This window comes from Lethenteron reissneri, chromosome 27 (genome assembly GCF_015708825.2).
Source record: "Lethenteron reissneri isolate LAM-NWPU_2019-01 chromosome 27, ASM1570882v1, whole genome shotgun sequence".
NCBI classification, from domain to species: Eukaryota; Metazoa; Chordata; class Hyperoartia; order Petromyzontiformes; family Petromyzontidae; genus Lethenteron; species Lethenteron reissneri.
In genome coordinates, this window is record NC_083805.1 from 6,668,745 (window position 1) to 6,681,359 (window position 12,615).

The window sequence follows — 12,615 nt, forward strand, 5'->3', positions numbered from 1 at the left end:
CATGGCTACGGCCTTGGCTTCCGCGTTTTATTTGTTTCCTTTGCAATCACAATGGGGGGGGGGGGGGGCACGTACCTTAATGACGTCAACGTCACCTGAATGGCAGCGAGCTCGCTGGGAAACGTCTGACACCTGTCCATTGGCTTCAACGGCAACAACTCTTAAAGGGATCGTCACCGGGCGACCTGTCAGGAGTGCAGTATTCACCAGCTCAGGGGACTGCGACGGATGGGAAAAATAGAAATAGAGCAAAGGGACATGTTTTAATGATAAAACCATGGCACCTGGCTGAAGGCATTGCAATGTCACTCAACCAATATTACTTTTTTTACATTTTCTTTTTAAGACGCTCGGTTTACAGCAATTTATTATCCCGCCCACATAACACACGTGACTTGCGCTGCTTTTTTATTGCCCACACTACCCTAAATGCTCGACATATGTGTAATAGATTCCAAATGTATTTGTTCATTAAACGCACAAAAGAAAACCGTTTCAACTGTTTTCAGCGTGCTTCAGTGTAATAAATAGCAGTGCATTATGAAAATAACTATGCAGTAACCTATTTTACTTTCGACATGGAAAAAAGCTAAACAATTATTCCATTTTATACCCGATGAACAAGTGCCAATTATGAAGAAAAATCTTGGCAAGTTTAATTTTTTTTGAGGAAGACTTAAAATTAATGTTAAAATTCCTGTTCAATTATCTTCTTTGTTTTCAATTCACTCGGTATGTACGGTGTGCCTTATAAAAGTGAAGCTATTGTAGCTTCCAATATAAATTACCTTTTTTAAAAAACACTTTCAAACAAAGGTTTAAAGTGCTAATAGATGATCTATTTCCGCGTGTCAGTCTGGAACGGAGGAGGTGGCGGGGGGGGGGGGACAATTTCCATTGTAAAGATGATTTATTGTTAATTGAACTTAATTTTGAGGTTGCTTCACTAATAAGGACTTATGCTGTAGAAACTGGCGAAATTAATCAAAGAGTTTCTCCAAACATGGAGATAAAAAGATAATTGCGATTTTTTTTGTAATTAGTGCTCAAAGGAAGCACATGCCTCTTCTCCCCCACGAATGATGCTGTTACATATTGACTTAAAACTTTTGTGACTGCAGGAATTCATATTATTTGGTTCTTTCGGTAAAGTCACGTCGATAGAAACCTTGGCCAGGTGCAAATTGTTGTTTTTATTTACATAGCATAGCAATTATATATATATATTTTTTAATATTTTGGCGTCATCTGGTCCAACCCATGTGAGACTAGGCTCTAAGGAAAGCTGTCTCGGGTGTGGACCAATCAACTTCAAGGACAGTGCATATATTATCAGAGTTTGCATTATGGCTGCAGGTATTGTGGTCTATGCTAACATGACTCCTTGTAAAAAAACGTGTCAGTTTTGTTGCCAGATAGAAGGGTAAAAAAACAATTATCATATTTTTTACTGGCAAATGAGGTTCCAATGGTGTCAAAGTGAAACAAATGAGTGTTTTTTGCTTTTTTATTATTTTCTTTTTTAGTCATTTTATTATTATTTTCTACTTGACTTTTCCGAAAGAACCAAGTAATATAGATGCTGTTCCATGTGACGTCATCTTGCGACGTCACCACGTGAAGGCACCTCCCCTCCCCCTCCCAATGACGTAATTACTTGTGACATCACCTCGTTTTGCAGGGCGAAACGTGACATTATCAAGAAGTACTCCTTCTCAGGACACACACATGTTGGCAAGCTTTGCGTAAACCATGCATATGCATGATTTTTATACCAAATGGGAATCGATTTAATAGTGGCATTGATGCAAATGATCATTCCACAGTGGTTATTTGGTTTTAATCGCAGTTGTTAGTAAACTAAGAAGCAGGGTGGTAGCAGTGGTTATAAAAAAAGACTAAACAAAACAACTTTTTTTTATTTTTTACCAGGTGAGACCTAGTGAGCTATATAGCTCTTTATCAGAAGCGACCTGGCCACAAATGATAGCTCAACGAAGTGGCTTATCATGTGGAAATGTATTGCAAATACTCTAAACGCAAGTTTCTAAATGTGGAGGGAAAAACCGGAGGACCTGCAACCACTGGGAGAAAATGCAAACTCCAAATATACAAGCGTCAGGGTTGGGATAGGGATCGAAACCCACGACCTCCTGCATACCAGGCGAGGGCGTTAACATCTCACCACCGTTACACCCCTTCCTTACACTTGTGCCGCACAGTAAGAAGTACCTGGGTTCAATTCCCAACCCAGATGCATTCCTGTGTGTAGTTTGCATGTTCTCTCCCTGTTCTGCATGGGTTTCTATAAGTTAAAATCATGCAACGTGGCTGGAATTGGCCAAACATCCCAATGCTAAAATATTACCTGCAATTTACGCAATTTGAATTGCACACAGCAACATGTCTTCCATTGGCAGCACCCTCCTGAAAACGCGTGTTGAGACTACCAGGTAAACGAGCATAAAACAATAATTATGTTTACCAAGCCAAGTGAACACTAAATCATATTCCATTTCAGGCACCCTTTATGGTTTGGATAATTTTTTCTTTACGCAGTATACCTCAGTCCAGGGATTAATTTCATCTGGTTTGTTTAACAAAGGCTGTAATAGCATTCATAATTGCAAATGGTAATTGTGAAAGAGCACCTTTTTGTCACTATACACTCCAGAAAAAAACTATTATCTGGCATTAGCCTTTTCCCTCTTAGCTAGTAAAAATCTGTATAGAAACCAAATTACACAAACAATGCAGGAGTATCGTTAAAGGCAAATGAGAGTATCAGTTATCTCATCCATGATTTTGAGGCTTCCCATTTTCAGTTGGTGGCTACTGACAATAACGAGAATTGTTCTTTGCAGCGTCATGAAATTGAGAAAATTTAGAGGGATGCCTGTTGCAGGTAGCTGTAAACAATGTTTCATGTATTAACACATACCGTCTATTGTTATGTGTCAATTATACAGTACTTCGCATTTCCATAGTACGACTTCATTTCCTTCTCACAACTGACTGTATTGTGCACATCACTGTCGAAGCACAGTACAACAACATCTCGTTGCGTCAGCGTTCTGCTCGGATATGTCAAGGATCATTGACCAATAACAATTTCAACCATGTTCATTTAATGTGTTTTCTATCTTCATTGTTGCGATCACCTCTGCGTTCACTAAAACCACGGATGGGGTGGGAACAGAAGTAAACCCAAAGAACAGGTCCAGAGTTGCTGAATAATAGTGGTCTCAAAAGCCAGTAAGTCCATGGATTAAACATTTATTTTATTTACATATGGAAATACGGAAAGGAGTTCCTGCTTACATATTTTTACCATTAACGACAATTAGTCAATTGCAACCGATGAACGTGGAGCATGTGGGTTAGCTCAGACCTTTATTGTGGGATTGTAGTTACGTTTTAAACAATGAGGCCTTAAGGTGAGCTTCGTTAAAACAAACACGAACAGTGATTAGGATTGAGATTCAAGATATCTTTTTTTGTGAATGGCACTTTCTACATGCTAATTTTTATTCTTAATGCCAAAGCCACTGCTTACATCACCACACCTTGCCAACACTTTATACCCTCTGCCAGATACCGCAGCTGCTGCGCAACAGACAAGCGACCCCTAAGATCTGCCCTAACAGTATCCCACCATCTGGTCTTACGTCTCCTCCTGTTGCAATGGGGTTGTGACATCTTTATTGCAGACTAGCTATGCCACGCATTTGTGCGGGATACACGGCCTACGTGGAGGGTTGGAGGGGGGGATGCGTGACGTCAGCAGGCACACTGCGTGACGTCAGCAGGCACACTGCGTAGCGCTGGTGACATCACATATGTGACGTCACCGCTCACTTGCCGTGCAAAATATATCCATTATTGCGCCCCCCCCCCCCAAAATACAAAAGTCTATTTTTATACTTTTTGCATTGTGTACAGTCTGGAAACTACCCACATGCCAAATTTCAAGTTTGTTGCATGTCGGGAAGTATGCTAAAAAATTAGAACAGACACACATTCACAAACTTCCCTTTTATAAATATATATATAGACTAGCTTTATTTACTACCTGGCTTTGCCCGGGACTGGGATTCACCATGCCTTTGTCCCCCCAATGGCGATGTTCACACACCACACGAGTTACTCGTTTGATGCTGAGTCGACCTAGGGGAGGCCCAGGACCGGTTCAAATAATTGTCACCAGTATTGGCCGTGAACGGGAATCAAACTCGGGTCACCGGGTTCCGTAGCGCAGCGCGCTAACCATTACACTACCGCTCCCCCCACACACACGTGCGTCCAATGGTACACATACACGCACTTGCAGCAGACACACACAACTTTCAGGGTGCGTACGGCAGTGAACGACTGAAATAATAAAGCGATGCTGCGCGAAGAACGCCTTAGACATGCAACACATTTGTATGGCACTTTACTCGCAGTGAGTTGGGGGGGGGGGGATGCGTGGCATCAGCAGGCACACTGCGTTACGCTTCCGCATGCGGGTGACATGACAGATGTGACGTCACAGCTCACTTGCCGTGCAAAATATATGCATTTTTTGCATGGTGTACAGTCTGGAAAGTACCCACATTCCAAATTTCAAGTTTGTTGCATGTCGGGAAGTATGCTAAACATTTTGAACAAACACAAATTCACAAATGTCCCTTTTAGATATATATGTAAATATAAATATGAAGAGGACATTGTGAATAGAGGTAGTAATGTTAATTTAATCACAACCATGTCTGAAATTGTCATCTTTGAATGTGCACAACATACAAGACGAGTGGAGAGGAAAAGTTTTAGGGAACATATTGGAGTGACACAATCGAGATATATTTTTGGCTGGAGGTGGTTGAGTGGCTTCAGGGAGATAATACCACGTCAAAACACAAAGCCTGTGAAGCTGAGATTCAGAGTTTGAATCCAGGCAATGGTCCGTGAATTAAACCGGATTCTCAGGTTGATCGTTTCAGCCCAGTCATCATTGACTGTACAAAAAACATCACAATCCATACCATACACAGTATTCCCATTCTGAAGATGACTACTCTTAGCTTGGGTTCCATCTGACAAACACTCTTTGCAGAGAAATGGAAAAGTGCACCAGCTGGTATGGATTACAGGCCAATTTAAAGGACTTCACAAATAGTTCTGTGACATTAATTTTCCAGGCTTGTTTTAAGACATAGCAAGACACACTGCTTGCAAATATACTGGTTGGGGGTCGACAATTGATTTGTTTTCATGGCATGACATGAAGTCTATAGCACAATTGCAATATAATTGGGTGCAATAGAAAGAAGGAACACACATTCTTGGTTTTATAGTTTTTTCACAACACCATTTTCAACTTTATAATTGGCACCTAAGATAACACTTCGTAAATACATACAGCAAATTTTAAAGCTCATTTCCATAAGACCAATGGAAAACATTTTTATATTGATGAGTGTACAAAAATTAATTGTCATTTTAGTTTGAAAACTGTTTTGTTCATATAACAACTTTAATAACTTCAAAAGAATAGTGCTAATGTCATTAATTCCATCCATGGTGCATGCGAAGAGTCCATAAAGTAATACATACGTGCCACCTTTTTGTTCCTGAGTAGTAAATGTAATTTTCTAATTGCTTATGCCTCAAAAGTATAGAAAATGGCTGTTATTCCCCATAAACTTTGTTTTTGTGACCAGGACTTTATGTGAAGGAATGACACAAATGCACACGTTTTCTCATTGAAAATAGGTAAATTTCAAAAGCAAAGTTTGTGGGGAATAATAGCCATTTTCTGTACTTTTGAGGCAAAACAAATGATAAAAGAACACTTACTCCCCATCATTTTTTTTTTGTTCCACGTATATATAATCATTGTTTGGAAGTTAAACCATGTATAGCAAATTGACTCTCAAAGAGCAAGTCTATATATATAATTCTAGATTCGAAGCTTTCGTGACTGCAAGGATTCATACTCTTAGGTAAAAAATAAAAATTTAATTAAAATTAATAAAAGTAAAATAAAAATCACGACGTTTCGGAGGCAACACAAGCTTCCGTCTTCAGGTGGAACCGTCACAGCACGCTTGCTGTATCAAGTAAATGAGAAATTCCAAGATACCCGACCTTGTATATATGCTGGTTGAGGGGGGAGGAGCCAGGGTAGGCCCCTGGATAGGAGTTTTTTAAATTATTATGATAAGGTTGGTGCGGCTGAAGCTACGGCTAGTCTACATAACAAAGGACTGAGCCTTTGTTATGTAGACTGGTTGAGAGGGGGAGGTGCCAGAGTTGTTAATGTGCGGCTGCTGCTAATGGGACTGAGCCTTTGTTATGTAGATGGTAGAAGCAAGAAACCAGGTCAGGAAGAAACAGCCTCTTGCTATGTTGCTTGGTGGGTAAAACTTAAAGCAGGAAACCAGCGTGTGAAAAAAGAAGCTAAACATGATAAAACAAAACTGGCTGTCTATCAGTAAACTGTACAGTAACTAAAGAATAGTTGTCTGTCAAATAAGATGGTCCAAATATGTGTAGTTAAATCTTTTTTTCATGGTTAATAACATCTTTCCAATGATTACTCAGTTTGTACCCATCATCACGGTTGAAATTATGTCCGTGTTTGTATATCTGGATGGCTTCGTGTACAAACCTTTGATGGTAGCCAGGAGGTTTGCAGAGTACCTTGGTCTCGGAAAAGACAATCTCATGAGAGCCCACAGCGTTGTAGCAATGATCGGCAATGGCAGAAGACTCAATTTTGCCGTGTTTCAAATCTGACTTGTGCTCGCGGACACGATCAGAGATCTGACGTTTCGTTTCTCCAATGTAACAATCACCACAGCTGCAACTCAGTTTGTAGACTCCAGGGTATTGTAAGTCAGGAATGACATCTTTCACAGCTGGAATTAGATCACGGAGTTTATGTACTGTACTGAATCGGACTTGGATCTTACGTTTGTTTAGAATTTTGGAGATCTTTTTGGTCACGCCTGCTATGTATGGCAACGTGATAGTTTTGATCGGAGTTTCAAGTGGCTGTTTCTGTATGGTGGAAGAAACAGCTTGGCGGATGGTGCAGTCAGAGTATCCGTTCATCCTGAGGGCTCGATGTACATGTCTTAATTCACTGGCCAGGTGGTGTTGGTCAAAAATGCCATGAGCTCTGTGGTATAGCGTTTTGATGAGATAATTCTTTTGAGATGGGTGGTGGTGGGAATCAGGTTTCAAGTGAGAATCTTCCTACTTGAAACCTGATTCCCACCACCATGGCTGCCCCGGTTGTCGCTGTGCACGACGGCCTCCTTATGCATTGGGATACGGAACTGGAGCGATATTGTGTGGTCGTGCCCACTGCCCTGCGAGAAAAATTGACCCGAGCGATTCACGAGAAACTCGTGCATCTTGGTTACCATAAGACTTTGCTGACCCTTAAACGGGATTACTACTGGCCAGGTGTGGAGAGTGACGTGGCACTGTTATTGAAGGGTTGCCACGATTGTGCGTGGCGGAAGGCCCGGGTTGGCCGTGATCGGGCGCCGCTGCAGTCTATCCGGGTTTTTCGTGTTAATGGCACTTGCCATTTTGGGGCCCTTCCCAACATCCCAACGGGGCCACAAGTACCTCTTTGTGGGTGTTGAGTACCTCACGCATTGGCCTATGGCGTGGCCTTTTGGTGGACCAATCGGCCTCGTCCATCACCGAGACATTTGTACAGGGGTATGTTCTTGACAAGGGTGCTCCGGAACAACTATTAACTGACCAGGGACGTAATTTATCTTCTCAACTGCTCAAGGAGGTCTGTGAAAATTCGCACCTCACCCTATCACCCTCAGTCCGATGGGATGGTTGAATGGTTGAACCGCACCCTCACATCTATGTTGTGCCACCATGTGAGCACGTCCCAGTCGGACTGGGACCTGTTCATCCCAGGGGTCCTGGCCGTGTACAGGCTGGCACCTCACGCCTCGACGGGGTTCTCGCCCCTTTATTTAATGTATGGCAGAGAACCGGAACCCCCGATTCAGGTCCAAATGGACCTGGGTTCCTCGAAAAAGGGATCCGCAGTGCTTTCCCCTATGAAAGTCGCGCTCGAAAGGCTGTGTGAGGCACGGCAAGCGGCCGTTGACAATTCTACCAGCCGAGAAGCAGCCAACGAGCGCTTTCCGAGGTACCAAGGTTCCGGGCTTCCATGGGAAAAGGGGCAAATAGCATGGCTTCATTGTCCCCAAGTGCCTGTCGGTACTTTCCCTAAATTGCATCGTCCTTGGCAGGGCCCTGTTGAGGTCGTGGAGGTCCGACGCTCGCAATGTGTTCGCATTCGCTTCTGTCGCCGGCACTGGATAGTACACCCGTCTAGGCTGAAAAGACATGTTCCACCTCGCTCTGTTGATTCATCCCCACTTCCGGAATGGCCGGTGATTGATGCGTCCGACGCGCTGGGCTGCCCGGGCCAGGATGATGCACAAGATAAACACTCTGTATGTGCGCCCACAGGTGCTTTGTAGAATAAATGTTATTATATTATTATTACTACTTATTTCACTCTATCTTCAACGCAGTCCCAATTTTTTGGACACAAATATCTGCGCACATGCTGCAAAAAGTGAGGCTTTGAATGAAAACACAACTCTTGCCATAACAATAGTTACACGTTAATTGAATAGTCTAAGGATAGAATGTTAATTTATCAAATTTAACCCAGTTAGGGAATTTGAAGAGACAATTGAACATGGTCTATTGAAAAGCGTCAGTTTGTGACCACCACTAAAATAGCACTTAAAGGAGGCAGGGGAGGGAGTAGGTCAAGACACTGGAGCAGTCGCCTATTAATCATCTTCTGGCACTTGCTTCAATCATGAGTTGCTGCCTGGCAAAAAGAACGTTTAAAATGGCTCTATTAAAGGTTACCATAGAATGTGAACCACATCATTTTTAATTAGTTACTGACATTATCCATCATTTTCATTTGATACACTCCTGAGAAGATCAATGTAGTCCCGCAAGCCATAATGATTATCCCTTTGGCAATTCACGAACGGAATTATGTACTGAAATTCTATTTCTGGACCTGCCTGTTTATCCAGCCGATTGTCCGTTAAATTATGCTAAATATTTCACAGCTGATATTGCAGAAATCTAACAAAGTACATTACCGCATACAGTGATAATTTAACGCTAATATTTTTGGCACGATAAATTAAGATAAATGTAATTTATTGAATACTTAACCAGAACAGCAATCATTTACAGGCCTTTGTCACTCCAATGCTGGATAAAGGCATCCCCATATCGTGTGAGTCATGGGATTTAATTGACCCACGCATGTCAGTGCTGGTTGGTGAAGGCAGCCCAGTACTGGTTTAGATATCACCCACCACGAATATTAGCCTTGGCTGACAATAACACTCATGTCACTGGGCTTAGAGATTTGTGGTAACCCCTGCTGCTTCTTTCGCCAATTAAAAATTTTAACTTAAAGAGTAACATTTGAATCTGCTGTTGTGTCTTCGCACTGGTGAAGCTCACCAATGTTTGGAATAGACCCAAACGCAACTTGTGTTTGGTGCTTTTTTTCTTCAGACTGTGAAGCCGTTAGTTCAGATATCCGTGTATGTATAGAGAGACCTAGTGGATATCGTGTGTATCTCTCGAGTGGTACTTTACAAGTAATCGATGGTGAGGGTTCTACCACAGATGAGATAAACTTGTAATACATTTTAACACGGAGGCTTTAGTGACCATTGACCCACCTCTGATCTTCGCACCCGATAGGATCACGATGATGACATCACCTTACTCTGTGTAACACGTAGGCTTTCGCGACCAATATTATTAATAATAAAGGGTTTTGGGTTAGATCACGTAAGTAAAAATTGCCGTAACCCTCCACCACCCGACGCAGCCAGTAAGGTTTGTCACGTAAACGAAACGTGCCAATTCGTCACTACTTCAGCCCACCGGTGTGTTGGAAAGTAAATGTATAATGCGGGCGCGGGCGACCTCCCGGATGTGACGTCACGGAGAGGTGGAGTTAGGTGACGTGGGAGCAAGGTTAAGGTTCTTAAGGGATGAGACCGGAAGAGGAGGGGGGAGAGTGAGAGACTGGACAAGAGTAAGGCCACGTTGGGCGAAGCCAGGAAGAGTGGCACGGGCGGCCAGCGGTGGCCAGCTAAGGGAGCAGCCAGCGGAGCTGCGAGAGAAGACAGCAGTGGGGCTGCTGGAGAGAAGGCGGTTGAGGAGCTGCAGTAAACACAGCCGGCGAGGCTGTGTGTGGGAGAGGCTACGAGAGCGACGAGAGGAGAGAGAGGCTACGAGAGCGACGAGAGGAGAAACTGCAGCGAGAGCAGCCAGTGGGGGGGCTGCGTGAGGGTAACAGCCAGCAAGGCTACGAGAACAACGGGAGACCAACAGAGGAGCTGTTGGCGTGACGGGGTTAACAGCAGTATCAGTATCGGTATGGAAGCCTTATAGAAGGACAGCCGTGTGGGTTACGAGGAAGAACCGAATAAAGGACACCAAGCCAGACTTCGTGGTCGAGTCCTTTATTACATTGGTGTTGGAAGTGCAACGGCATGTCGAAACAAGTGAGAAAGAAAAATGTTCCAGCACCAGCATCGGCTTCTTCATCCGAAGACGACGACTTCCCTCCAAACATGGATCCTGCCGGGGTGGTGGAGGAGAGCCCTGCTGAAACGAGTGCGGGGACGGGGGTTGAAGATGTAGCTGCAGTGTCAGGGCCGCCGACAACATCAGACGCTGATCCGCGATGGCTGCAGGTGGCGGAGCAACTGGAGACTCTCAAGGACGTCCTGGGCCAATTGTGTCATCTCGTCACCCCAAGGACGGCGACGGAGAGAGCGGAGAGTGCTCCACAGGCCGCCACAGTATCTTCGCTCCCGGCGCCATCGGCCACGCGGCAGGAGGCCGCCATCTTGCGCGTTCCGCGGCGGGAAACCGCCATCTTGACCACGCCGCGGTTCGATGCCATTTTGAATTTGCCACCAGAGGAGCCATCGGCGGAGGGCAGAGTAAAGCGAAGTCGGAGTCGCCATCTCACCACGGTCAAAGAATTCGCCATTGGGGGCGACTGGAGCGCTTTCGCCTGCAGATTTTTGGCGGCGGTCCGTTCTGCGAGATGGACCGATGCTGAGGCCTTAGAAGTGTTGCCGACTCTTCTGGACGACGAATCTGTTCGATTTTTTTGTTCCAATAAGGCCGAGAAGAAGAGGACATTATATGGAGTTTTTCAAGAAATGGCCGACGCCTACGAGCCACCTGACGACGCACATCGGCGATTCGCTCAACGACAACGAGCGCCCGAGGAGTCGCCCGTGGCATACAGGGGTGCGGTGCTCGATTTGGCTATGGCCGCGTATCCAGACACAAGACCTGACCTGCTCGAGCCTTTCATCTTGGGCAAGATGCTCGAGCTGTCGCGGGATCTTGGGATTCCCATGCCGGTGTGCGGGCATGAGAAGCTCACTTCCCGGGCGGCGGCAAAATGTCTGGATGCACAATTCAACCTCCGACGGTGGAAACAAGTCGCGGCGTGGACAGGGGGGCCCGTCGCAGAGGGTGGCGCTCTGGGTTGGGACCCTACGAAGTCGGTATACGTGCCGGATGGGGGGGGCCCTCAGGAGCTGACGGCCGCCTCGGGGCCATGGTCAGGCCGCGGTGGACCGGCCTCTCGCGCTGCACCACCGGTACGAGGCCGGCGGGATGCAAGGCCTGCGCTTCGGCGCAATGACGCCGATTGTTTCCGCTGCGGACGGAGGGGCCACTACGCGAAGGACTGCTGGGCCCGCATCCCGGGTCCGCCGCAACAGGAGGCCTCATCAACGACCAAGCGGACCAAGGAACCACCGAACCAGGCAAGTCGGCATTCACCAGACACCCGGCAAGGCTTTGCACCTCACCCATCACCTTCGTTGTGCGATCCGAATGTTATTGTTGATGAGAGGCCAGCGACGGGGCCTTGTCGCTCGGTGACGCAGTGGCGCAAGTTGGCATGGAGGGTTGTCGCGGCTGCTACGGGTTCGTCCACCGTACCGGGATCTATACAAGGGGTGGACGTGCGCATTCTAGTCGATTCCGGCGCGTCCGCCACTATCATTTCGGATGTCATTTTCCATCTGTTGGGCATCCCACCCGGGGCCGTGCGTCCGGTTTACGGGTCATGCGTCGCTGCGAACGGGGGTAGCATGGGCATCGTGGGCCAGGTGGACGCTAAAATAACTATTGGGGAGGTGTCGGCCTCGGGCATGGTGTTGATTTCAAGGTCCTTGGCGGTTCCATGTTTATTGGGCACTGATTTCCTGGCTAAGATGCCTATTTTGATCAAAATTAATGAGAATTGTATTGAACTGCCAGGTGGCCGTCAAATTTTCTTTCTGCCCTCGCCCTGGGGGCGACCTGCTTCAGCCGTACAAGTGCAGGCGCTGTCCGTGGCATCTGTTGACATCCCACCTGGCTCACAGATGCTTATTCCCTTGCGGTATCGGAAGCCCCTGCCTGATCGGCTAGGAGCGATTGGGGTTTTGTTGTCTTCGTCAGCCTCGATAACGACCGGATTGGCGCTGGTTGGGGCACAGACCATCGTCCGGCCGGACCAAT

General features: G+C 45.8%; 1 protein-coding gene across 1 annotated transcript in view; it reads right to left on the bottom strand.

The window, feature by feature from the left end:
- The window catches only part of LOC133348457 (transmembrane protein 132E-like), a 57,283-nt gene that overhangs the window by 19,669 nt on the left and 24,999 nt on the right, over nucleotides 1-12,615 (bottom strand). The window contains exon 5 of the mRNA XM_061561273.1: nucleotides 76-219. Coding sequence (XP_061417257.1) covers nucleotides 76-219 — 144 coding nt within the window. The remainder of the gene's footprint in view (nucleotides 1-75; nucleotides 220-12,615) is intronic.